At 46.2% G+C, this 22,952-nt stretch overlaps 13 protein-coding genes across 13 annotated transcripts, besides 30 other annotated features; 1 reads left to right on the top strand and 12 right to left on the bottom strand.

The window, feature by feature from the left end:
* Positions 1-580: 580 nt before the first annotated feature.
* Positions 581-626: a microsatellite.
* Positions 627-829: 203 nt separating this feature from the next.
* Positions 830-847: a microsatellite.
* A 649-nt stretch (positions 848-1,496) lies between these two features.
* Positions 1,497-1,514: a microsatellite.
* An 84-nt stretch (positions 1,515-1,598) lies between these two features.
* Positions 1,599-2,438, bottom strand: TraAM80_05573 (RNA-binding protein 5-like protein; the record flags this gene model as incomplete). Its single annotated transcript, XM_029382447.1, has 1 exon — positions 1,599-2,438. The coding sequence occupies one exon, from the start codon at positions 2,436-2,438 to the stop codon at positions 1,599-1,601; it is 840 nt and encodes a 279-aa protein (XP_029237702.1).
* A 187-nt stretch (positions 2,439-2,625) lies between these two features.
* Positions 2,626-2,675: a microsatellite.
* An 85-nt stretch (positions 2,676-2,760) lies between these two features.
* Positions 2,761-2,781: a microsatellite.
* Positions 2,782-3,068: 287 nt separating this feature from the next.
* Positions 3,069-3,147: a microsatellite.
* Positions 3,148-3,225: 78 nt separating this feature from the next.
* Positions 3,226-3,274: a microsatellite.
* Positions 3,275-4,122: 848 nt separating this feature from the next.
* Positions 4,123-4,184: a microsatellite.
* A 529-nt stretch (positions 4,185-4,713) lies between these two features.
* Positions 4,714-4,785: a microsatellite.
* A 189-nt stretch (positions 4,786-4,974) lies between these two features.
* Positions 4,975-4,995: a microsatellite.
* Positions 4,996-5,171: 176 nt separating this feature from the next.
* Positions 5,172-5,196: a microsatellite.
* Positions 5,197-5,285: 89 nt separating this feature from the next.
* Positions 5,286-5,322: a microsatellite.
* A 77-nt stretch (positions 5,323-5,399) lies between these two features.
* TraAM80_05572 (RNA-binding protein 5) lies at positions 5,400-6,083 on the bottom strand (the record flags this gene model as incomplete). Its single annotated transcript, XM_029382446.1, has 1 exon — positions 5,400-6,083. One exon carries the CDS (start codon positions 6,081-6,083, stop codon positions 5,400-5,402), a length of 684 nt encoding a protein of 227 aa, XP_029237701.1.
* A 350-nt stretch (positions 6,084-6,433) lies between these two features.
* On the bottom strand, positions 6,434-10,210 carry TraAM80_05571 (putative RNA helicase; the record flags this gene model as incomplete). Its single annotated transcript, XM_029382445.1, has 1 exon — positions 6,434-10,210. One exon carries the CDS (start codon positions 10,208-10,210, stop codon positions 6,434-6,436), a length of 3,777 nt encoding a protein of 1,258 aa, XP_029237700.1.
* Positions 10,211-10,451: 241 nt separating this feature from the next.
* Positions 10,452-10,500: a microsatellite.
* Positions 10,501-10,787: 287 nt separating this feature from the next.
* Positions 10,788-10,819: a microsatellite.
* Positions 10,820-11,210: 391 nt separating this feature from the next.
* TraAM80_05570 (RNA-binding protein) lies at positions 11,211-11,585 on the bottom strand (the record flags this gene model as incomplete). The annotated part of the gene is made up of 1 exon (XM_029382444.1): positions 11,211-11,585. One exon carries the CDS (start codon positions 11,583-11,585, stop codon positions 11,211-11,213), a length of 375 nt encoding a protein of 124 aa, XP_029237699.1.
* Positions 11,586-11,800: 215 nt separating this feature from the next.
* TraAM80_05569 (endonuclease III) lies at positions 11,801-12,586 on the bottom strand (the record flags this gene model as incomplete). Its single annotated transcript, XM_029382443.1, has 1 exon — positions 11,801-12,586. One exon carries the CDS (start codon positions 12,584-12,586, stop codon positions 11,801-11,803), a length of 786 nt encoding a protein of 261 aa, XP_029237698.1.
* Positions 12,587-12,765: 179 nt separating this feature from the next.
* On the bottom strand, positions 12,766-13,524 carry TraAM80_05568 (N-acetylglucosaminyl-phosphatidylinositol-deacetylase; the record flags this gene model as incomplete). The annotated part of the gene is made up of 1 exon (XM_029382442.1): positions 12,766-13,524. One exon carries the CDS (start codon positions 13,522-13,524, stop codon positions 12,766-12,768), a length of 759 nt encoding a protein of 252 aa, XP_029237697.1.
* Positions 13,525-13,549: 25 nt separating this feature from the next.
* Positions 13,550-13,572: a microsatellite.
* A 161-nt stretch (positions 13,573-13,733) lies between these two features.
* Positions 13,734-13,765: a microsatellite.
* A 31-nt stretch (positions 13,766-13,796) lies between these two features.
* TraAM80_05567 (uncharacterized protein) lies at positions 13,797-14,702 on the bottom strand (the record flags this gene model as incomplete). Its single annotated transcript, XM_029382441.1, has 1 exon — positions 13,797-14,702. One exon carries the CDS (start codon positions 14,700-14,702, stop codon positions 13,797-13,799), a length of 906 nt encoding a protein of 301 aa, XP_029237696.1.
* A 96-nt stretch (positions 14,703-14,798) lies between these two features.
* Positions 14,799-14,822: a microsatellite.
* Positions 14,823-14,845: a microsatellite.
* Positions 14,846-14,866: a microsatellite.
* A 57-nt stretch (positions 14,867-14,923) lies between these two features.
* Positions 14,924-15,877, bottom strand: TraAM80_05566 (uncharacterized protein; the record flags this gene model as incomplete). Its single annotated transcript, XM_029382440.1, has 1 exon — positions 14,924-15,877. One exon carries the CDS (start codon positions 15,875-15,877, stop codon positions 14,924-14,926), a length of 954 nt encoding a protein of 317 aa, XP_029237695.1.
* Positions 15,878-15,962: 85 nt separating this feature from the next.
* Positions 15,963-15,988: a microsatellite.
* Positions 15,989-16,135: 147 nt separating this feature from the next.
* Positions 16,136-16,167: a microsatellite.
* Positions 16,168-16,197: 30 nt separating this feature from the next.
* TraAM80_05565 (uncharacterized protein) lies at positions 16,198-18,069 on the bottom strand (the record flags this gene model as incomplete). The annotated part of the gene is made up of 1 exon (XM_029382439.1): positions 16,198-18,069. The coding sequence occupies one exon, from the start codon at positions 18,067-18,069 to the stop codon at positions 16,198-16,200; it is 1,872 nt and encodes a 623-aa protein (XP_029237694.1).
* Positions 18,070-18,087: 18 nt separating this feature from the next.
* Positions 18,088-18,133: a microsatellite.
* A 75-nt stretch (positions 18,134-18,208) lies between these two features.
* Positions 18,209-18,237: a microsatellite.
* Positions 18,238-18,587: 350 nt separating this feature from the next.
* Positions 18,588-18,630: a microsatellite.
* A 223-nt stretch (positions 18,631-18,853) lies between these two features.
* TraAM80_05564 (uncharacterized protein) lies at positions 18,854-19,177 on the bottom strand (the record flags this gene model as incomplete). The annotated part of the gene is made up of 1 exon (XM_029382438.1): positions 18,854-19,177. The coding sequence occupies one exon, from the start codon at positions 19,175-19,177 to the stop codon at positions 18,854-18,856; it is 324 nt and encodes a 107-aa protein (XP_029237693.1).
* Positions 19,178-19,195: 18 nt separating this feature from the next.
* Positions 19,196-19,212: a microsatellite.
* A 110-nt stretch (positions 19,213-19,322) lies between these two features.
* Positions 19,323-19,366: a microsatellite.
* A 50-nt stretch (positions 19,367-19,416) lies between these two features.
* Positions 19,417-20,496, bottom strand: TraAM80_05563 (ribosome biogenesis protein NSA1; the record flags this gene model as incomplete). The annotated part of the gene is made up of 1 exon (XM_029382437.1): positions 19,417-20,496. One exon carries the CDS (start codon positions 20,494-20,496, stop codon positions 19,417-19,419), a length of 1,080 nt encoding a protein of 359 aa, XP_029237692.1.
* A 96-nt stretch (positions 20,497-20,592) lies between these two features.
* Positions 20,593-20,621: a microsatellite.
* Positions 20,622-20,653: 32 nt separating this feature from the next.
* Positions 20,654-20,700: a microsatellite.
* Positions 20,701-20,708: 8 nt separating this feature from the next.
* Positions 20,709-20,732: a microsatellite.
* A 17-nt stretch (positions 20,733-20,749) lies between these two features.
* Positions 20,750-21,502, bottom strand: TraAM80_05562 (uncharacterized protein; the record flags this gene model as incomplete). Its single annotated transcript, XM_029382436.1, has 1 exon — positions 20,750-21,502. One exon carries the CDS (start codon positions 21,500-21,502, stop codon positions 20,750-20,752), a length of 753 nt encoding a protein of 250 aa, XP_029237691.1.
* Positions 21,503-21,602: 100 nt separating this feature from the next.
* Positions 21,603-21,694: a microsatellite.
* An 894-nt stretch (positions 21,695-22,588) lies between these two features.
* On the top strand, positions 22,589-22,952 carry TraAM80_05561 (trans-sialidase; the record flags this gene model as incomplete). Its single annotated transcript, XM_029382435.1, has 1 exon — positions 22,589-22,952. A coding segment is annotated over one exon (364 nt), but the record flags the coding sequence as incomplete, so codon positions are not given.

The following is a 22,952-nucleotide window of genomic DNA, read 5'->3' as shown; positions in this document are numbered from 1 at the left end:
CAGTAGGGGAAAAACCCAAAAATAAAATAGCAAAGCTGATCCTTCCTTTTTTTTTTGTCTTTCCCCCCCCCCCTGTTCAAAGGGTGAAGTCTCCAGAAACGTAGCCTCAGCCGAAGCTGGGCTTTTACATTCCATAGACCCCCAGCCATTTCCGCGATGCATCTCACCTGTCTTGCTAGCCCTCAAGGAAAACAAAAAAACAAGTAAATAATAATAATAACCCAAAAAGCAGTGCTTATTCGTTGGAGCAGCTTACGCCCTTCAAAGCGATGTATCTCCATAATTTGTCGAGTTTACGCATACATTGAAAATCACAAACAAGTGCGCACACTCTCCCTACATTTACATATATACAAAAAACACTGTGGTCGTCAGCCCAATTGCGGTTTGGGCTGCCCGGCCGCCTCCTCTCAGGTAGGCCACCCACGTATGTAGATCCCTACTACCGCAATGAGCCTAACCACCAATGAGTATGCGCATTCATTCACAGGCAACCACAAGTCGGTGGTTCAGGGTGCAAGTATCATATATACACCAATAAGAGAATGCAAGAGTGGAATAAGCACAGAGGTGTATGCACATATATATTGTACATACAAACATACGTATATATATGTATATATATACGTATGAGAGGGGGGTTAAATCAACTTCCTCCACGCACAAAACAAAGAAACTGTGATACCAAATATGCGTCTTGCTGCTGCCTTGTCCCTCCCGCTCCCACGCACGGAGAGAGAAAGTACACAATATGAAATTTCACAATTAGCTTCATTGCGCCTAACGTCCCTCACACATGAATGGGGATTTATCCACCGCACTCACACTCATATATATATATATATATGAACAAATAAATTCAAAGGGCATATAGTTATGACAGCGGAGTTGCCGTTGTAAACCCAAGACGTGGCAGTCTTTTGGGATCCCCCTCCAACCACCAGACCCCACTCTCTTTGGTGGGCAATATAAAAGAGTTGAGGGTGAAAAAGTAAAATAAAGACAACAACAACAAAGTACTACGTTCGCCACCTTCCATTGGGGTAGCATTGACAAAAAAAAAATATTTTGTGGATAAAGACACGGGGGGAGGGGAAGATTTCAATAAAAAGCGTGATCACCCATTGAGCCTCATCGGATCGCAGAGTTTTTTTTTTTTTTCCCACTGTGCTCTAAAACAAAAAAGCCTACACATACACGTGGTAAAAACAAATTTCATGGAACACCAAGACCGCAAGAGACAATAAGAAGTTGGGTGGAAATAGAATGAAAACAGATGTACTTCGAGGGAACACAGTGACGAGGATCAATAAAATAGGATAATTCTATTGCTGATGTGTCCCGCCCACGGAATCAAAATGAAATCGAACACAAAAAGTAATGGGCAAGAACACAAAAAATTTTTCCCATGCTTCGTTGCTCGGCACAGCTTCCTTTACGCTGCAGTTACTGTGTGTGACCCCGCTCACGCATACATGTGTGAAGGAACCATAGATCCCCCCCCCCCCCCCCCCACACACCTTTGGTATTTGGTATTTAGGAAAAACGGTACCCCAAATCCCCCCCCCCCCCCAATATCCAAACCACTGGGCGTCATACTACCAAAAATTACTTGTAACGGGCATTGGCAACATAAAGCAGACCAAAGGTTGTGGTTGCGGTTGTGGCACAATAAGGGGGAGCTGCGGTAGTGGTGACAAGGGTGGCACGTGGGGTGATGATGCTGTATCCACAGAGAACGTTGGAGAGACAGCGATGTACTGCGGGCTGCAGTTCCCTGGAGGTACGGGGCAAGCAGAAGGAACCACTGCAGCAGCCACTGGAGCTGACAACATTTGCGTGTTTTTTGGAGGCAGTTTGCTGGTTCGACTCGAGGCCGTAACGTTCAGGATTTGTTGGCATGCCGATGGCCGGGCCTGACGCACCTGAATCCGGTTACCATCAACAATGTGTCCAATCATCGCCATTTGAGCCCGGGCAGCATCCGCCGAACGTTCAAACAGAACAAAGCCGTATCCGCTGCAACAGGCACCATTTTTACGGGACATCGTTTTGGCAGAGAGAATTTTTCCAAAGGGCTCAAAGAGAGCCCTCAGCCTTTCATCGGTTATATCCGCTGGAAGGCTGGCCACATAAATATTTCTCCCATATGCCGATTTCGGGTCCTCACGTGGCGGATCGCCACCAATTAAAGTGGTCACGGGACTCGGATTAAAGCCACTACAAGGCTGCAACGAGGAAGCGGCATCTCCGGCAAATTGGCCACTGAAATCCACAATGGGCGGATCGGAAGGGGGAAGTGACGCGGTGTAGTATGTCATCAACGTGTTTGAGCCGCATTCACTCGGGAACCCCCATGGGTCGGATGCCCGCGAAGCTCCTCCCCTTGCCACCTCAACAGGAGAAGGGTGGGAATTACGTTGCTGCTGTTGAAACATCTTATTAAATTTTAATAAAGCAAAACCTACCAAAGACAACAAGTGGAAAAGCGAGCATGAGGCAGAACAGCGGTACACAGTAATAAAACAAAAAGGCAAAAACAAAACTTAGAAGAGGAAAATGAGGCCTGTGTTCAGGCATTTGCTTCTATTATTACTTTTTGCCCCCGTCACTCAACTATAGTCAACCCACCCACAATAGGCATACAGACGTATAGACACACACACACACACACAAATGGGCCAAGAAAGAAAAATATAGAAACAACAACAAGAACAAATTAGCATAACATTCTTTATTCTCAAAGACAAAACCAATTGTGGGGGAGGGGGGGGGGGGGGGTTCAATTCGCGTGCATATGTGTATGCATATGATCACAGTGTGGGTGGGAGCCTGAATGCAAATAGGTGCCCACCCACACTGTGAAAATATAGAAAAAAAAAAAAAACTCCAAGGATATCTTTTTCTAGCATTCACTGTGGGCGGTGGGTTGCCCCATCCACAGCCGCTTCCATGGGCTTTCGTGTGTCGTATGTACCATTCACACACCTGAGCCTTTATTCCCCTGAGGAGGTACGACGACAATTAACATGATCGCCACCCGCTCCACCCCCTCAGATGTAACTGCCAATGGTAATAGTCACAGTAAGAACAGTAACAGTAGCAGTAATAATAGTGGTAATAATAATAACAATATCAGTAATAATAAACAGACAGATTACCAATTATGTATAGGCGCGTGTGTACAAGATAACGATTTTGTGTCCTGCTTCCCCCCCACTCAATCACACACATACACATACACATAAACATATACATATACACATATATTTACCCTCTCCAGACAAAACATACATATTTTTTTTTACGATGCAGTACATAAGGGAGTATTGCATTCTCCTTGTGGGATAGATAGAAAGAGGCAGAGACAGATAAAGAGAAGTGGGTGTAAAGGATGCGAGAAAGGGAATGAGATGCAATAAGGCCCTGAAACGTATTTTTGAGAGGACTTTGCCAAGAGGCCCTCTTAGCTTAATAACAGTTAAAGCGCAGAGGAAGGGAATCGTAAAGAGGACACACATAACAAGATAAAAGCAAGCAAACGCAGCAGAATCGACGGAAAAAACAGGGCTAAGCTGAGGAAAGGCGCACCCATTTCTCCTCGATGCACAAATCCGCGTTTGCTCCCCTTCTCTTTTCAAGCTTCATCCCACCATTTACCCAGACACGCCACACACATGTTCTTCCCCTCCTTCTTCATGTCTTTTGTCACCCTATCCCCCTTCCTTTTACCTCCTCTTCTCCGTCCATTCGGCCCCATCCCGAATACAACATTCACTGCTAAAAAAAAAGTGACGCAGACACCTGCACCTGCACAAAAACTCACATCTCAATATGTATGTATATGCAGATCCATCAGGAACACTCGTGCAGGGAGCAGAAAAAAAAAGAAAGCTTAATATATGTGTCTTTTTTTTTCTTTCTCTCTTCGTGCTTCCCCTCGCATTCCCCCCCCCCGCTCCCTCGACAGCTGCGACGCCACATGCCGCAACACAACACGTGTGCACTCTGCATGCCGCGCATTCACTCACTCCTGTCGTGTTATATTGCGCATATGTACATATTACGCGTCGTCTTCTTCACAGCACATGGCTGCTGCAGAGACATCCGTCATCGCAGACGCAAAAACAAAAACAAAACACACATCCACAAACACACAAATAAATAAACAAAACACAAAAACAGATAGATCCCTTCTAGCTCCTCGTATACATATACATATATATTTCTCTGTGTCACGCACAGTATATCCTCACACCCTTAGATCTTCCTCATTTACAGAACAATCAGCAAAAGAAAGCAAGCAAACCTTCTCAATAAAAAAAAAAGAAACGGGCCCAAAAGCAAACCACAATATGAGCAAGACACGGTCACTCAATATAGATGGCAGCATGCATCTGCAACATTAAGTTCCGCTTGTCTATATATGTGGAGATGCAACAGCAGTACGTATAATGATACATGTATATCCATATATAAGCATGTACCCCCTGCAGCTGATGCAAATAGAAAAGCAACAAAGAAACTGGCCCTTCTATTCTCCTTCAGTCGTATGAAAGTGTATTCCTCCCACCCCCTCCCACACACGCAGACACGTACACATACGAGCATGGCTGGGGGGAGAGAGAAGTAGCGTATATCGCACTGGTGCGAACGCTAAAAATATATTGACAAAACAAATCAATTTGGGCGAAGGCCGTCAACGCCCCAACAAAGAAAAACAACGAGCAAGAAGAGAAGAGGAAGAGGGATAAAAAAAAAAGAAGAAACCAGAAGGAGAGGAAGGGGGTGACATGCACGGCCGTCTCCTCCGTTTCTGGATCCTCGCACCTCTTCTCTCACGGATTCCTTTTTGCCCGTCATCGTTCTTCCGGGACGGTTTCTTTGGGAAATGCACGCAGCAGTGAGTGTTGAGAGGTCCTCTGCAGGTTGCCAAGTCAAGTAAACAAAAACAAAACCAAAGGTTTGAACGACACAAACAAACAAACAAACAAAGGGGGAAAAAAGACATAGTTTCAGTACTGCAGTCATTTGCCTCTTTAATTTGCGGCTCCTCGTCTCTCCAGGGCCGCTGCCATAATTTGTGCCTTTAAAGCCCATTCACTTTTTTATTCTTTCCTTTTTTTTCCCGTTTCTTTTCACACAAGGCAATAGTTAAGCGCAAGAACGCCATATATATATATATATATATATATAAAAAGAAAAAAAAGGAATTGATGTGTCCTTCGAATGGGAAAGAAGGGTTACTACCAGACGCAAGTCCAAGCACTATAACACACAAAAATAGAGAGAGAGAAAGAGAGAGAAAGCGAGAGAAAGCGATTGAAAAGGACCCCTACTTCCCCCCATCCCTTTTTCCCTCCCCTTTTATTTTTACTGTTGTGTTCTTCTCCTTTTCTTCACATAATAGCAGGGCTTGGTATTCCGCTTTCTGGCAAACACACGTAAAACGTTGTCTGTGGTGTCACTTGCTGCGGTTGCGGAGTAAATTGCTGCACCAGCATTAATGGTGGAGGAAACACGCCGTGCCCGGCAGGTGTTGAGGGGGGCGAAATGGCAGGCTGAATAGCAACTGGGTACATCGTTGGATAGAGTGTGGGGAATTGGGCTGTTGCCATTATCATAGGCGGATTTGTTGACGGAGCTGGCACTAGCGGTTGCAACGGCGGTGAGACGAGGGGCGGATGCTGTGACTGCAGCTGCAGCGGCGATGGCGGTGGTTGATGCATCGAGTGCAAGGGACGGCAGCCAGGAGTTGAGCTGCTGCTTTTCGGTGTGTGTTGACTATTGTACGCTGCGGAGGCATCAGGATGCGCCAGACGCACCTGAATTCTCTTGCCCCCAATCACGCTGCCGGAGAGACTCCCAATAGCCAGCTCAGCCGAGGAGGCGTTCTTGTAGAAAACGAAGCCGTACCCCTTTGAATCCCGCGTTCCTTTCTTGCGCATGATTCGAGCGGAGTTAATAGACCCATATGGCGCAAAAAGGTCGAAGAGCTGCCGATCGTCAAAGTCCAGGGGAAGTGTGGCGACATATATATTGCATCCGAGCTCGGACATATCCGTTGTTGTTGGGCTTCCCATACTCCCGTTTTTCCGCTTGTGTTTGGTGGTAGCCTTTTGACGGTGCAGTTTGCAACACCTTTTTCACCCAACACACACGAAGAAGGCCCAAACACCCAAAGCAAAAAAAAAAAAAAAGATAGGAGAAGGTTCAGAGGGATTAACAGCACACACGACGGATATAACTCGCGCCAGCAAGACCTCCCCCTTGTTTCTGTTATTGCCATTACCGCCGCCTTCTTTACTCGCCAGCACATGCGGGGTGGGGATTAGAGGGATAAGACTTGTTTCATTCCACCTTATTGTTCTTGTTGATCTTAATTTACCCTTTGCATGGGCCGCGTGATGTGGCCCTGCGACCGTTGTAGGCATCACTGAATGGGGGACACCAAGACACACTCCGTTGGGTGATGCCACTCACCACAGACGAAGCACCGTGTACTTGGACCCCCTTTCAGTGATGCCGTCTTGCGCGGGCAAAAACGAGCTACGTGATCTGCCTCCCCGCAGACGAAGCACAGTTGCTTCTTTCTGTGCGTTTCAGTCTCAGAGGGCTCCGGCGGGGCCAACGGAGCCGTCAAGGAGGGGCGGGGCCGTCGGTGGTCCACAACAGTCATGTGACGCACGCTCTCAAAGTCATCCTTGAGAAGTCTGAGAATCGCCCGAACAACTACACTGCTGGTGGATTCCCAGCTCTGTGTGGGGTCGTTTATCTTCTGGCTGAGGGCGGAGTCCAACTGATCTTTTAGATGCTTCAGCAAGGTGGCATCCTCGTTCCCACATTTAAATGCTGTTATGTCATCCACAACAAGCTCACTGTACTTTGGAAGATACTCCAAACCACCGCCGCTGAAAAGTATAACGTGAAGAGGGGTCACCATAGACACATCTCGTAGGAACGTGGCAGAGGTCTTCACCTTGTCCACATAAACAAGAAGCGGGGAGGCAAATGTCTTCGCCTTCCCCGCAACACTGGAGGGGTGTATCAGCACCTCCAACCCATCGAATGTGGTCATGTTGACAAATGTACCACCTTTTTTACTGGCACCAGTTTTGACGCGTGCAATGTTCGGGTAAAGGCCGGCCACAACGCATGAGAGAATACACTTTACACTACCCGCATTAGCATTAAATCGCTCTCCACCAGATTCATACACGCGGTCGTCAAGAGTTAACACAGGGTTGTACAAAAATCGGTCATGCGATGACTGGGTAGGGGTTTCCTCAATAAATCCTGCTTCGTAGAGGTAACGCTCATACTGTCTTTTGGTGGACTGAATTTGTTTCAATGTCGGTATAGAGAGATAGTACCGTGCACAAAGCTTCTTCGCAGCAGAAGTACCTTCTTTATGTTGCATGGCAATCCAACTAGCGTAGGCAAACCAAAAAACTAAATGATCCGACATATATTCCCCTGCAAAAGCTCTTCGTACCGCTTCCACTTCAGTTTGGTAGTCCATTGCAGACAGGAACGGACTCCGCACAGCTAAACAGGCCGCTATTGTTAAAACTGGATCAACACAATGCAAAATTGCCCCGTGGATAATCATCTTTCCTATACGTACATCCAAGGGCAGGTTTGCCAAGTGGTGACCAAGGGAGGTTAGACGCTTATCAAATGTCAAGGCTCCAAGAGTCGTTAGCGCTCTCACACTGCTTCGAACAGCATGTTCCTCAGGCGGCGAAAGCGCCTTCTGAAGATACTCCACTTCATCTCCCAAATCAAGCGAGTAGATTTGAAGGATAAGGCCCTCAAGAGGCACGCGGTGCATCTCACACAGTTGATGATCATCCAACGCCTCAAAGTGGGCACTAGTAAATAGGCAAAAACAAAACCCTTCCCGTACGCGTCCAGCGCGCCCTTGGCGCTGACGACAGTTGGCCTTGGAGACGTTGACGGTCACCAATTGTGACAAACTTTTCCTGGCGTCGTAGCGGTTTTCCCTCGCCTTCCCACTATCGATGACAAACACGGCATCGTCAATTGTAATGGAAGTTTCCATGATGTTTGTGCCAATCACAACTTTTCGCTTCCCTTTAGGTGGTCGTTGAAACACGCCATGCTGCTCTGAAGAACCCAGAGAACTATGCAGGTTGTACATCAAGCAGCTATTCGACAACCGCGGATTAGACTTCAGCTGTTCCACACACCGAATCATCTCCGCCATACCAGGAAGAAAAATTAAAACAGCTCCATCCACTTTCAGAACACCGTCAATGTACAAAACAATACTCTCAATGAGCTCATAGTTGATCACGTCAAGATTCATTCTTGATATAGTCTCCAGCGTTTTCTGGGAGACGTGAAGCTGCCCAGCGAGAGCCTGCTCCTGGCATTCCGTCTCCCGTGCCTCTTCAATCTGTTCAGGATCAATGACTAGCGCCTGCTTTCTCGTATTACGACGCCGTTCCTTTCCTTTTACCTCCCACCTGGCGTACGGTGAGCCGTCCTCGAGGACGTAACTAACCATGGGAATGATGTCCTCCAAATAAAAATTCTGCACCGGATACGTACGACCCCGAATCGAGATGACAGGAGCTCCGCCAAAGTAACGTGCAAACAATTCAGAGTCCATCGTGGCGCTCATGAGTACCACCTTGAGGTCGGATCGTCGTTGAATGAGGTCACGCAAAAGGATCAGCAAGAAATCGGTATCCACCCCACGTTCATGGATTTCGTCCACAACAATGTGGCTAACAGAACCCAAAAACTTTTCCACCTGTAGGCGTCGCAGCACAATACCTGTCGTGCAATAGGTAATCTGCGTGCGTCGTGACACGCAACTTTCAAGACGAATCGTGTAACCCACGACGCCTCCCACTGCCTCATCGCGTTCTTCAGCAACGCGAAGAGCCACAGACGTTGCAGCAAGCCTTCTCGGTTGGGTGCAGACGATGTTCGCTGAACCCCCCATACCTGCTTCACACATAAATTCATACAGGTACTGTGGGATCTGCGTCGTCTTTCCGCTCCCCGTCTCTCCACCAATAACAACAACCTGATGCCTTGAAAGGGTCTCGCGGAGTTCTTCACGCACCTGAAACGCAGGCAGTTGTTCACGTGCCGTTTTCATCGTTCCAGTGTTCTTAAGAACATCCCACTCTGCACTAAGTTTGGTATTAAGCGATTTGTCTGACTTTAAATATTCTCGACGCACCCGATCGGCCTCATTTTGAGTGCAGTCAACTGTTGTAAGCCCAATTCTTTCCGGCATAGCGTACGGCACAAGAGGACCTTCATTAGATGCTACGGTTACACCCGGAGCAGCTGTTAAGGCGGTTGCAAACGCTTTTCTTTGTACATCGATGCTGACCTTTTCCTCCTTGACCGCCTGCTGCTCCTCCGTCACGTGTGGATTGTTCGTGGAATTGGGGATGTGCTCAAGAGACGAGATAGCCCCATGCAACGAGGATACCAGACTCACCAAGCACCCCTCCCCTGCAAGCCCATTAATGGCTTCAACTGCAGCATCAAGTATGGAGCGACGCGAAGCGGCCGGTAGTTCCTTCGTGTCTGCGCGGAACACTCCGAGGGTGGGTAATGCGCCCACCAGTTTCCCACGCGGCTGCACAAAGACAAGCGGGGGATCGACAGGGTAATGATAAGGAACGCTGACGCAGACCACCACACTTCCCCCGCTCTCTGTGAAGAACGAAAAGTAAATATGCCGATCCTCAACATCATCTTCGTCAAAGTTTTTTACGCCCAAGAAACTCTCATCAAAGAGACTTCGTATGGTGTCAAGCTCATCCTCCAGTACGGCGTCACCCTCCTCAGCGGTCATGGTTGTCTCCACATCTCCCCGAGAGTACCACAACATGCAGTAAAACAACTCAAGGCAACTCCTTACCAAAAAAGCCTGGTGCGGACCGTCTTCGGCAAGCAACTCAGTGAGAGAAGAGAATGTGGGAAACCTGGCGTCGTCTTGCAAATCTGTCACGTACTGGGTGGTGAGATCCGGTGGGAAGCCAAGCGCCTCGTACAATCTTTGCAGGATTTCTGGCGAAGTCAAGGGCGTGTTGCGTTGAAGTGTTATTCGTCCTCCCGCATTCGCGTCAAAGTGTTTCTCGGGCACCGGCACCGCCCCTCCAGTCGCGGCGTGGTGCAGGACATCAATGATCATATCCCTACCGGCGCGAGAGAGCATGGAAGGAGCCGCTGCCGCTGGCGCCGACGGTGCGGGTGGGCGACGCCCTCCGCGACCACGATGCGGCTCCCTCGTCTTCCGCTGTCTATTAGGGCCCATTCCTAACACTGCAGCCGCACACACAGCCGACGAGAAAGAGAAGGAAAAGGAAGTTGACGTGTGCCAATTTGGAGAGGCAAGACATAAGAACACCACCCGCTGCGTTTACGCATGCCCCCCCGCCGCCCGCACCGAATTCTTCAAACAGTAACAAAACAACAACAAGAAAGTCAAAACGAGACAAAATAAAAGTGCCGGAAGAAAGAAAAAAGGCCAAACATCTCGTTACGTCTTCTCCCTCTTTCTTTTATTTTTCCTCTTCCCTATACCTGCTGTTTCCTTCTTTCTTTCGTATACCACTTTTCTTTTTCTTCACATAGTTTCTTCTTCTCTGTTAAAGTACTCTCCCTTTCTTCTTTTCAGCTTGTCGTCCGCGTGTTTCTCGCTTGGTCCGCATGTTCTCTCGTTCACCCTTCTCCTCCACTGCCCACCCTTCCCACAGGGAGCTCATTCCCTGGCGAAGGTGCTGCTCTGCACGGCAAAGCAAAGCAAAAGCATAAGCAAACAAAGAGGGAAGGCGTTCCTATACATATATGCATATATGCATTTGTCTTTCTTCATTTTTTTTTTTTTGTGTGTGACACTGCGAAAACGACATCCTCATGAAGTCCGGGATGCGCATGTGTTGTTGGATATTGACCATATTTGGCGTTGAAATTTTAAGTAGTTGGTTTCCATAAGTGCGTTATTGTGTCTGCGAGTGGGATCTAAAGTAAATCACCAAATACAGCACAAAAAGGGAAATAAAATGGAGTAGGGAAAACACAGCAGTTTACTGTTTCTCTTTGTAAGCTTTGTCCTTCATAAAAACAAAACACACACACACCCACATAAAAGAAGCAGCAACAAAAAGGTCTTGGTTTTCTTTTATCTTCCTTTCAGCTGCGGTGGTTTTCACACATCACTGGCTCAATATGTATGGTTGGGGGAGCAAAAATAAATACGTCGGTGACGCTGCATCGTATATCAAGGCTTGCTGATAAACAAGGGGACAAACTCGCTTTGCTGACGCCTCTGGTCGGGCCAGGCGCACCTGCACACGTGTATGGGCAATACTGTGCCCCTGGAGAGCAATCACTGCATTGTATGCATCTTGGAAGCGTTCCATCAGCACAAATCCGTAACCTTTACAGAGCCCTGTGTTCTTGTCCTTCACAAGAGCTGTGGACAAAATTTTCCCAAAGGGGGCAAACAAGGCGTGTAACTCCGAATCCGTGTAGTTGGGCGGGAGACTTGCAATGTACACATTACGGTTATACGGGGAGTCAAAGGACATCTTGATTGACAGTGAGTAATTGCTTTCAAAGCAGTTCTTATCAGTCAAAGGAAGGAACAACAATCACTGTTGACATCTAACGAGGAGACAGACAAGGTAGGACGTAAATCAAGAACAATATAACAAGACCAAAACTAGACGAATACAGAGAAATATGGTGTGTGTAAGGAATGTATGTATGTATTTGGAATCAAGCAAAAAAGAATAAGAAGGGATCAACGACGTCCACGACGCTTACAAACTTTCACCGTGCCAATGTCTTCAATGTCAGAAGGAAGCCTTTCTCGTTTTCCACTCGTCCTCGTCTCCTTAAACGCGTTGGGACACAACGCGGCGGCCGGGCACTCCGAGCAATGCGGTATCAGCGGAGTACATATGGTTTGCCCTAATCCCACAAGTAGTCCATTGATTTCACCCCAGTTCTCCCGTGGGAGCCAAGACTCAAGTGCCTTTCGTGTGTCCTCCGGTGTTTTCACTGTTGATGGGACCCAGTGAAAGCGTCGGCTGATGCGGTGGACGTGGGTATCCACCCCAATGCCCAGCACCACCCCATCGGCCTCCTGGAGGAACAAATGAGCCATCTTGGGCCCAATGCCTGGTAAGGCAATGAGATCCGCATAGGAACGCGGCACCATCCCTTGATGCTTCTTCAAAATGGTATCGGTCGCCTCCTTAATATGCTTTGCCTTTGTGTTGTGGAACCCCACTTTAGCAATGAACTCATTAAGCTTTTTCTCCGGCATTTTCGACACTAACTCGGGAGTACATCCATGCTGAATAAGAACACGCATTGCCTCCGCCGTCACGTGGTCTTTCGTCTGAGCACTAAGCATCAGTGCAAGCAAAATATGATACCGCCGCGTTTCATTGGATGCGGATTTATCGAACAGTTTCGAGCACCCCACCGTATCGACGGGAGCCTTCAACGTCTCGCGAATTTCCTTTACCTTGGCATACAACTTACTCCAGTTTGCTGGTGGCTTAAACACATGCTGCTTCATCCCTGCCCACACAAGAGAGAAGACGCATAAAAAGAAGCATCCACATCATCACTTCAATCCCCTCCCCACAATAGCAACAGCGCCAGAAGCCAGGCATCATTCCTTCACCATCAACACACTCCACGTGCCAACATCCGCAGCTCTTCAAATTCCACGTTCGCTCCGCAGAAAACGTATCTTTAGTGCGTTTTTAGCTCCTCCAGCTCATTGACGTAGGTGTAAGACGAAAATGCCACAAAAAGATAGCGGAACCACACTAGTTGTGTTCTGTGCAGCCGTAGTGCAAAAAAACTCGTCAAGGACGCGAGAGGGGGTATAATAAAAACAAGCGGTTGCTTTTTACTCGACAAACCAATATTTGTCATGTACTGAACGACCGCCAACGCCCCACTGTACTTACCCAGTAGGCTTCTAGTACGCAAACCCAAAAACACAATCCCAGGCGGCATGCACTCCTTTACCAGTCGAACCCCGTGATAGGCTGCGATGTGGTTCGGGTGTGATGACACCCCCCACTGGTCGAAGGTGATGACGGTGCGTACATTTTTCGCCTTTTGAAGGTACAACATCACCTCTTGACGAATCAATGCTGCATCCCACGATGCCTGCATCCCGTCTTGCAAGGCAGGATGATTCACTATTTTCACCTTGTTTCGGTGAACTCCCAAGTACTGCGCGCTAAGGCCAAGCTCCTTTTCGCGAACGGCACCCAGACCCTCATAATTTCCATTTGAAAGACAAAGAAAGTGGGCCTTCACGTCGTATCGTTTCAGGTGCTCCAACAACGGCGAAAAAAACATCGCCTCATCGTCTGGGTGGGAAAATACAAGGAGAACATCGCCAAGTATGCGGGGGCGAAACTCGACTGACCTGCGTTGCCATTGCAAAACACCCGCAAGGATGAGTGCAAGGACAGCCACGGCAAGAACAGCGGACATATCAGATCACTTGAAGGATTAGTCAAGAAGAGAGAGAGAGAGAGAAAGCAAAAAAAGTTCATGCCGAAGCCATCCTTTACAGGTAGTGTTGTTTATGAAGTAACCCTGTGGAGCAGTAGCGTATAAGTGGGAAAGATGTAAAACGCACAAACAATACAACCCACATGCAGCATCTAGGGAACCAAAGAAGATACATCTGAGGGAGGGAAAACAACTATAACAACAACAACAAAAAAAACAAAGAAAATAAAGACACGCCAGAGAAGGCCACTCTACAGACGGAAGTTTTCTTGAAGATCGTTCAGCTTGTTAAGCGAAATCAATGTCACATCGTCCCCCTTGCGTTTCCCGTTGCATCGCCGCTGCCGTTGCCGAGCCGCCTCTAACCGAGTCTTCTTCGGGACGCAACGAGTGGCATAGTCATCGGCAAACACGGCCAACGCTGCTTGCGTCATGAGGGTTTTATTGGAGGAAATATCAGCAACATCCGTTACGGGTTCTAAAGAGTGTCTAAATGCAGGTGCCGCCCCCTTTGTCTGAAGCAAATGCGAGGAGTCTTCTATGCCCGATCTTTCTTGCCGTTTTCTCCAGCTTCTCTCTTCCTCTAATAATGCATCCTTTGCCAGAAGTTCATTTTCATGTCTCTCCAGTTGCTGCTGCAGCTCAAATTGCATATCTTCTAGTCGCTTCTCCCGCAGACTAAGCTCCACCTGGTGCTCTGCCTTCCTTTCCTCCAGTGCCTTCTCATGCAAGGCCACCGAAACGCTATGCTTAATCCTTTCTGTCTCCAACATCTCAGCCAGTCGATGTATTTCCTTCTCCTTGGAGGCACACGCCTCTTCAACGCACTTCACTTTCGCAAGTAATTCTTTCTTTTCCTTTATCACCGCGAGCGCTTTCTGTCGTTCTTCCTCCAGCAAAGACTGCAGGGTGTGCTGCGACGAACGATTCTCATCGGTGAGCAGGTCCACCTTTTCCACAATCCTCTGCCACGAGGCCTCCATAGCAGCCCGGGTGGCTTTCAGGGCGTCCGTTTCCCCCTTTAGTTGAGCCACCTCCTCGACAAAGACTTTTAATGTGCTCCTCCAATCCCCCTCATTTCGCCTGACACATACCAATGAGGACACGGGGGTGGTGCCCCTCTGGGCCCTCTGTGTCTTTACAGAGTTCATTGCCATATACCGCAATAGCTGTGGTTATGTGTAGTGGTGATATCAATGGGAGGATAAAAAAAAATGTCACCTGCCGCAACAAGAAGCGTACCCCACACAGTCAACAAATAGGAATAACATAAACCAATATATATATATATATATATATACCATGGTGAAATAAACAAATACCCAGAAAAAAATACGCAACAGTTTCTTCTTACTATTTCCTCTTCATCCTTGCAGTATCAACGTCCATAGGTCCAGACTCTGTAGACAGACAAAAGCCCCGAACATAGGCCTCCCATACTAACCAGGCCCCGAAGACTATCCCAGTGGTTCAGATTCGACAAGGCTACAAAAAGGTCAAGAAGCAACTTTAGCTCCGTAACAAAAACCCAGTGTAACTCAAAATCCTTCCAGAGCAACTCTTGATAGGAGCTCACCACAATCTCATTTTCTTGTGCCGCTTCTGCCGTTCGTAGCTCCTCCTCTTCTGCATCATCCACTTGGCCCTTATCCAGAGGGTTGGGCCTGCTCATACATCGCCGCAGCTTATCCACACGGTCGTACTTTGACAAGAGCGAAAAGGAATCTTTTGAAAGCAAAAGTTCTTTTTTATCCGACTTCCGTGACGCATCAAGAATTCCCTGGAATAACCGGAGTGTGTTTAGAAAGAGATCAATTAAAAAAACTGGAAGCGTACACCGAACGGCCACACTAATAAGCTGGTCCGCTACTTGGCTGTTAAAAAAACCTTTTTGTGTGAGAAAGGCGATATCTTCGCACAAGGACTTTACACACATAAGGGCTCGAGCAAACATATCGCACAGCATCTGCCATTGAATGAAAGAGGCAAGCCACTGTCCACCCTGAACCGGAATGTACACAAGTTCGGCGCACTTGATCAACGTCAACCGCATTCTGACAAATTCTCCAACAAAGCGCCCCACACGAAACAGCCTTCGGGCGTTCACAATGGTCATCAAGTTTCGTTCGACGGCAGTGAACTTTGCACCCGGAACATAGTTGAGGTTGAAATTCACCGAATCCATCGAGAGTCTTAACCTAAGAAAATATTGCACCACCTTAAACAGTTTATCTCGACCCTGATGAGTTTGCAACAGTTGCCTCAGGCGCGTCTTGGGCGCTATGTTCTCAAAGGGACTTCTTCCCAAAACACGAAGGGCGTCACTCCGCATCTTTGTCACTAGTTTTGTTTATCGCTTTCTCTTTTCTCTCACTGTGAGAAATCGCAAAGAAACACAGCAGAAAACCACAACAGAAAAAAAAAACAATAATAATAATAATAACGCATCAAAGAAGAGATACAATAAAATAGGAAAAAAATGTGATGGCTTTCATCTCTGATACATAAATAAATGCATATATGTATATATTAGACACTTGTGTATGCATGTTAACACACACATTATATTTGTTGCTTCTTGTAGAGGGGGGAGAGTGAGAGAGAGAGAGAGAGAGAGAGAGACATCTTTATTCATCATTCTCCCAGTCGAGGTTAAGAACGCCGTCTGCGCAGATCCAATTCCCCATGAGTGAGTGTGTTCATAAGCCACTCAGCATTAAGAACAAGGCACATCCTTAGTTGAGTTGAATTCCAGTTTTTGGCTTCTAGTCTTTCAACCAACGCCTGAAGAGCAGAATGTGGACCCTTGAGTGCCTTGCTACCCATATCTTTAACTTTCTTTTCTTGGCGAAACTGCGCCTCGCGCTTTAGTCGGGCCTCTGTCCTATCATCAATTTTTAGCTTGTACACAAGTCTCCCTCGTAGTGTTCGGGACCCAACAATTTCATCGGCGTCCTCTGCTGCTGAAGAATTTTCACGGTTGGGGCACATCTCAAACGTATTCCATAAATATGTATCTGGTAAAACAGGACTAGAACGAGTCATCAAATCTGTAGCGATTGTCATATGCTTCAACGGTGTTACCCCCTCAAAAACAGGTTCTTGTTCCTCCTTGCGAGCCTTGAAGAGGTCATTTATGTATTCAAGCCAATCAAGATCCTCATCAGAACAAGGGATATAATTACCTACATGGTAACGCTCAATAACTGATTTACTTGCAACATCCACACAATGCTCTGCGCGCCTTCGGAGTGTTTTTGGTAGCGAAGGCAAGCCCAAAATGGACTCAGCACGAACAAGTTGATTCCAACTAGCCCGTATCAATCCCTCATGCTGCGAAGAGGAGAGCAACTCAATTTGGCGCTCTGCATATCCAAGAACTCCGCGTTCATCCCGTCGCCAAAGATGATGCGTAACCGCCTCATTTGACAGCAATACAACATCTTTCAAAGATTTTGCAGCGCAAGGTATACCTCTCTCATACACCTTTGAAGCCATCTGCACATCTTTCAAAACACACTGCTCTGCGGAAGCCCACTGATGATAAAATATCCAATCGCTAATACGGTTTGCAACTGCAGTTTTACCAATATCTCGAAACCTTTTTCTATTTTTCAAGGATTCATTAGCTGTATTTGCATACAATCTTTGTACAAGTATTCCCTCCTTCAACAGGTCTTTTAATGTATTCTCGGATTCAAGCTCAGAGTTGGACAATAACGCCTTTAAGGAGCAAAGAGCAATAGAATTGTCACCAATACAACAAAGCCCCTTTTCAACAATTTCCCGAGCCTGTATATCATCCTTCAATTCCACAGCCATAAAACATGCATACGCATACCAACACACATCTGCATGAGAAAACTGACTACATAGTTGACGAAATGCAAGCTCAATCCGCCTCAACTGAAGTTCTTTAGGTAGGTGAAACTCTTCATGTTTTTCAATCATAAACTGCAATAAACTATTCCATTGGGCAATGACTGCGTCTCTACGATCGCTTTTGGTGGTCTGCACATCCACAAAACGATCAGGCCAACTAGGCTCTGTCTCCAAGATCTTGGAATATTGCATAACTTCAGATAGTGACAGACAGCTAGACATGTTGTGTCCATTTTGCTTGGCCACTTCTGACTCAAACATTTTATATGTCTGATAGACCAGACCTTGTTGATACAAGGGCACCCGTAGCGCCAGTTGAAATAGTTCCCTTTTTTTTTCCTCACTCGAACATAGTTCAACCACTTTTAACCATAAAGGCGCACTACAAGGATCAAGACCAACTGCATGAATGGCTTCTAACGCTATATCCTCAGTTACTGGAATTTCTTTTTTTGCTGCATATTCAAAATACGATAGCCAGGTTTCCTGATACGCTGCGTTTTCAACCATTTTTGCTATACAATCTCCTTGTTCTTCATCGGGAAGTTCAAATACCCATCGTGCACTTATTGCAGACGACGGATTTGATCGAATATACTCACCAAGAAACAAGGGAGAGTCATCATCAATACACACTTCCATGACTACACTTATAATCTTAATAAAAAAAAACACAAACAAAAAGACAAATAAATAAATAAAAAAACGCACATTTAATATATTTATAACATGCTATAAAGACACAGTCATTGGAAAAAAAAAAGATCGCATCAAAAAGAAAATATTATATATATATATATATATAATATAAACGTTTATAACAAGGCTACAACAAAAATGTAGCCGTAAAGCAATTCACATCATCTCCATACAGAACCAATCACAATAAATATCGCTCAAAGGTAATAACGGAAATTCTTATTGAAGGAAAAATAAGCTGCTGGTCCACCGTACATCCAAGTCTCGCCCCAAATGCGTTGGGAATAATCTCGAACAACACGCCAGCATTCTGCATCGGAACGAATTACTGGAGCCGGCGCATGTTCTTCTCTCCCGCGCCGCTGGCAGTTCATAAAAAAAAACGCTAGCAAATAAACTTCCCTAATAAAATCAAATTAACTCTTAAGTTGAATAAACGATGCTAACTGTAATATACACTCACAGAAACAACAACCACAAGCACAACAAAAACAGAATGAGAAATATATGTGCTCAGCAAAATAGCATTACTTGTGTTCCACCAGATACAGATATCGAAAAGAAAAAAAAGGTGCAAATAATTTCCCTACGTCATCCTAAATACACAACTACTACTATCCTCATGCTAGAAAAAAAAAGAAAACCAAATAAAAAATCCTTATAGTGCAAAAAAAAAATACAAAGTACTGTTTTTTCGTTTTTTTTTTCCTTGCACAAATACAAATACCTAATACGTATACTCTTTTCCGGTGTATCCCGCCCAGCATTCCCATTCTTTCAGACCACAATCACGATTCAACCCATTGTTACCCCATCCAAAAAAGAAACCTCCGCCAGGGTACCGACGATGACGAATACGAGCAAACGGATTGTCGGGACCCTTGTATGTAATATAGTGGTGCGAGTGATGAAGCTTCTGGTACATGATCCAAATAACAGCGAGTAATCCAACTCCTGCAATACGCGCACTTGACCGAAGACCACCCATATGCGTAGGATTGAAAAGTGGATCGTCCGGCATTGGAAGCCGTCCTGTTCGGCAAGAAGCCATTATGACTTGTAGATGCTTTTATTATTATTATTATTTGACAACGTCGTAAAAAACAAAGAATAAAAGATGTAAATATATATATTCCTCGTTATCCAGTGTGTTTTCCTTTTTCAAGTTATACGTGGACAGTAAATTATCTCATGGCAATAATAATAATAATAATAATAATAATAACAATAATAATAATAACACTTATGTAACGTTTTACAACCTTAAATTATCTTCAATATTATGTTTGCCTACAAGGAAATAGTTCCCTCATTGATGTCATCCACCACAGGATCCATGTTATCCCACACCTCATCACCAAGTGTAGAAAATTTACTCGGTTGCTTTGAGTTTGCAATACCACTGAAGGCCCCCATATTATCTGCAAGCGGTAAATGCCTATCAAAAAGAATACTCGACACTTTTTGCTTGGCATACATTGTCATCAACAATTTTCCTGTCGGGACATGATATATTCGTGCTTTGCGATCCAACCCCGCAACACCAAGAAGCTGGTGACCAGCTGGATGCTTTGTCATGCTTCTTACACTTCCAACACCACCTCGCAATTTGGCTCTAGATGCAAAGCCACGCCGTGTGTCATACAAATGTATATCCCCACTTGCTTCTCCTATAAGAAATTTATTGCAATTCCACTGCATTAGCGTAGTTGGTCTACGCCCAATTTCACGGCTAATCTGATACTCTTGTACCGGCCTTTCACTACTTCGACGATCGTAGAAACGAACTTGATGATAGGCTGTTGTCGTACAGAATACAAACGGATTAATGATACATGCTCCAGCCACATACACAGGATATGGCACATCCAAAACATGATCCCGCACATTTTTCGCCTTAAACACAGGAACCGAAACGTTTTGTGCAGAAACATCATACACACAAAGATCATTATCCTTGCCTCCCATAGCAAACATACCAAATTTTCGATGAATATGAAACGCTTCGACGGGGCCATTACATTCAAAGATATTCGAACCTTCAAATGACTCATCAGCAATTAATATTTTGCCATCGTTAGACGCCATTACAAGTTTTTCCTTCACAAATGCAAGACCGCTAGGTAAGCCAGCGACAAGTCGCATATTCTTCGACTGCATCAAAACGCGTTCTTCTAAATCCAACACCGAAACAACTCCATCATTCATAGAAAAAACAAGTTTTGTCGTTGAGTTATCCATCCAACACATAGCAGCAATACCTCTTTTTCTGCTTTGTTCACCATAGGAAAAGGCTACAGTGGCGCCCAAACTTCTTGAAACATCCCACACTTTAACTAAGCCAGTATCATCCCCCGTAACACACGCCATTGCCTTCAACGTATAAAAACAATCAAAAAAAAAACATCGGTGCAAAAATTAATCAAAACACGCACATGTAACAATACAAAACAATATGTATTTACCCAACACAAAGACAAAACAACAACAACAACCTTCTCTAAGCGACCCAAAGGCAATCGAGGCAAAAAAGAACAATAACTATGATAATACTAACGATGATAAAATAACAATGAAAAAGGCACACACACACACAGATGCACACAATTGGTCAGTTTTTTTTTTATCGACGAACAAGATCAAAGTACTTTCCAAGTTCCTTTTCACTTATATCAGCAAGAATGGATGCTTCTAAATGCAGCTTTTGTTGTTTCAAGACTTCTATGAGCTTACTTTGCTTTTTTACACAGTTCAACAACTCATCTCTTTCAGCAGACACCCTACACAAGCTCGTTTGTAACTGAGAAGCATCACCTCCTTGAGAAACCTTCTCCGCCCCCCCTAACCCACTTAACTTTGGCTTCAAAAGAGCTATATCTCGAAGAGGAGCCTCTAACCTTCGATCCGATAACTCGCTAGGACCTGACTGAAGTTGGCGTTGAAGCAACAAAATTTCTCTTTTTTGTGTGGCAATTGTGCTTTTTGCCATGCTTAATTTATCTTCCACCAACTTCTTGCTATTCACTTCCGCGTCTAATCTTTGTGTTAATATCAACAGTTGTTTCCCAAGCTTATCCAACTCTTCTTTATACTTTTTAGGCCCAGTGCATTGTTCACGTTTTTCAGGACATACGGCAGGTAGCAAAGAATTATCCCCTTTGACATCAATCAGGTCATTTGCAGCTATTGTCATCTGGGACTTGGTTCGCATGTCATCACCGGAGCAAGACGCCGACTTGACCCCAGGACAATGTAACTTTTCACTAGAGTCACCAACAGACACGTTATCACTCAACCTGTTCCGTTGGAACTTCTCGCCATTCACTGTATCATTATGTCCATCTTGAGTAACGTCCATATCAAATACTTCCTTCATCTCCTTCAAAAAGTAAAATAACTAAATAAATTGAGGTACAACAAAAAAAACACCATACCACTGAGGACTCCAGGTGGCAACACGAAAGATGAGGCGGAAAAACGCCAACACATCAACCACCAACACCTTTAATTTAAACATCCACCCAAACCCCCCGCCAACACCAACAGCAACAAAAAAAAAAACGAACAAATTCGCCCTTCCGTCACCACCCTCCTCAAGTTCGGATTTCGCAAAAGATTTGTTGGCACGCGGTTCGCGAGTCTAGGGCGGCGTCGAAGAAGCAAGATGTCATCAGATAACAACGATATGAGATTAATCTTTCGCTTTGGTATTTCCGCAATCTGCTGCGTCAAGGAATTTCTGCCCATTGTTATTGTGAGAACAGGGCCGCTCGGGAAACTCTCGCGTGTGTGGGCCAAAGCGTCGCGACGCAAGGGGGCCGGCAAGTAAGGCAGATTCGCCACTGCGGAAATTGATGGGAGTAAAGCGATGTCGGCCACCAACCCAGTAGGTTCTGCTGCGGAAGGAGCCCTGGGGTCGTTAGGCTCTGCTTGGGGTGGTCCGACGGCGCGCGCGCCTTCGACGCGGGAGCGATTCTAGATGCAGAGACGCACGCCATAGCGGCGCCTTGCCGTTTGCCAAAACAATACATTTTTACCACACGCAAGCTACCACGTACGGAATCGCCTTTTTTTTCTAACGGGGCTCCCTGCGCAGCTACAGCAGATAAAGGCGGAACTGCGAGCTCGGGAGAGTGTGCCGGTAAAGAGAAATAATCTGGGCGATGGTTCCTCCAAGCCCTGCGGGTCCTCGGGTGTTGGCGGTGCGTGAGGCGCTTCCAAGCCGGTTGGCTTTTTGCCCGATAGAAACTCTGCCACCCACTGGAACGACGAGTATCTCTGCGTGAGCGCAACGATGCATGGCGCGACGAAGGCCAAGGACAGCGTTATGTTCAGCGGGGCCAATTCGTGGGCGAGGTAGCCCTTAGGCGAGCAGGGGCCGAACCAGCGGCACCACTTCGCCAACTACAACTTTTCTCTTGCGGCGGCAGTAACCGTCAATGAGCTGAAAAAGAATGCCTCGATGTTTGGTATGAAGTTTGACGGCACCGTCAGCACACGCAACCGCCTTGGATTGTTGTGCAGCAGCGAGAATAAGTGGGTGGTGAGAAGCCGAACTGGGGAGAGGAGGTTGGTGCACGCCCCCGCGTGTGAGTCCAATAAACAATACCACGTGCTTCTCACACTCAAGGATGACAGGTTTTTCTTCTACGTTAACGGCGAGTCACTGACGCTTGAGGAAGGGCAAAACGAGGTGCCGAAGAGCAGGGAGAACGGGGAGATCACGCACTTCTACTTTGGGGCAGACGATGACATGAGTGACGCTGACGGAAGTGTAACGGTGAAAAATGTTCAGTTGTGCGACCACCCAGAGCATATCGTTGAAC

The sequence above is a fragment of the Trypanosoma rangeli genome, assembly GCF_003719475.1.
Source record: "Trypanosoma rangeli strain AM80 chromosome Unknown Tra_15.4_contig_00184, whole genome shotgun sequence".
In the NCBI taxonomy this organism is placed as follows: Eukaryota; Euglenozoa; class Kinetoplastea; order Trypanosomatida; family Trypanosomatidae; genus Trypanosoma; species Trypanosoma rangeli.
Note: the sequence above shows the minus strand (reverse complement) of the source record. Positions and strands in the feature narration are given on the sequence as shown.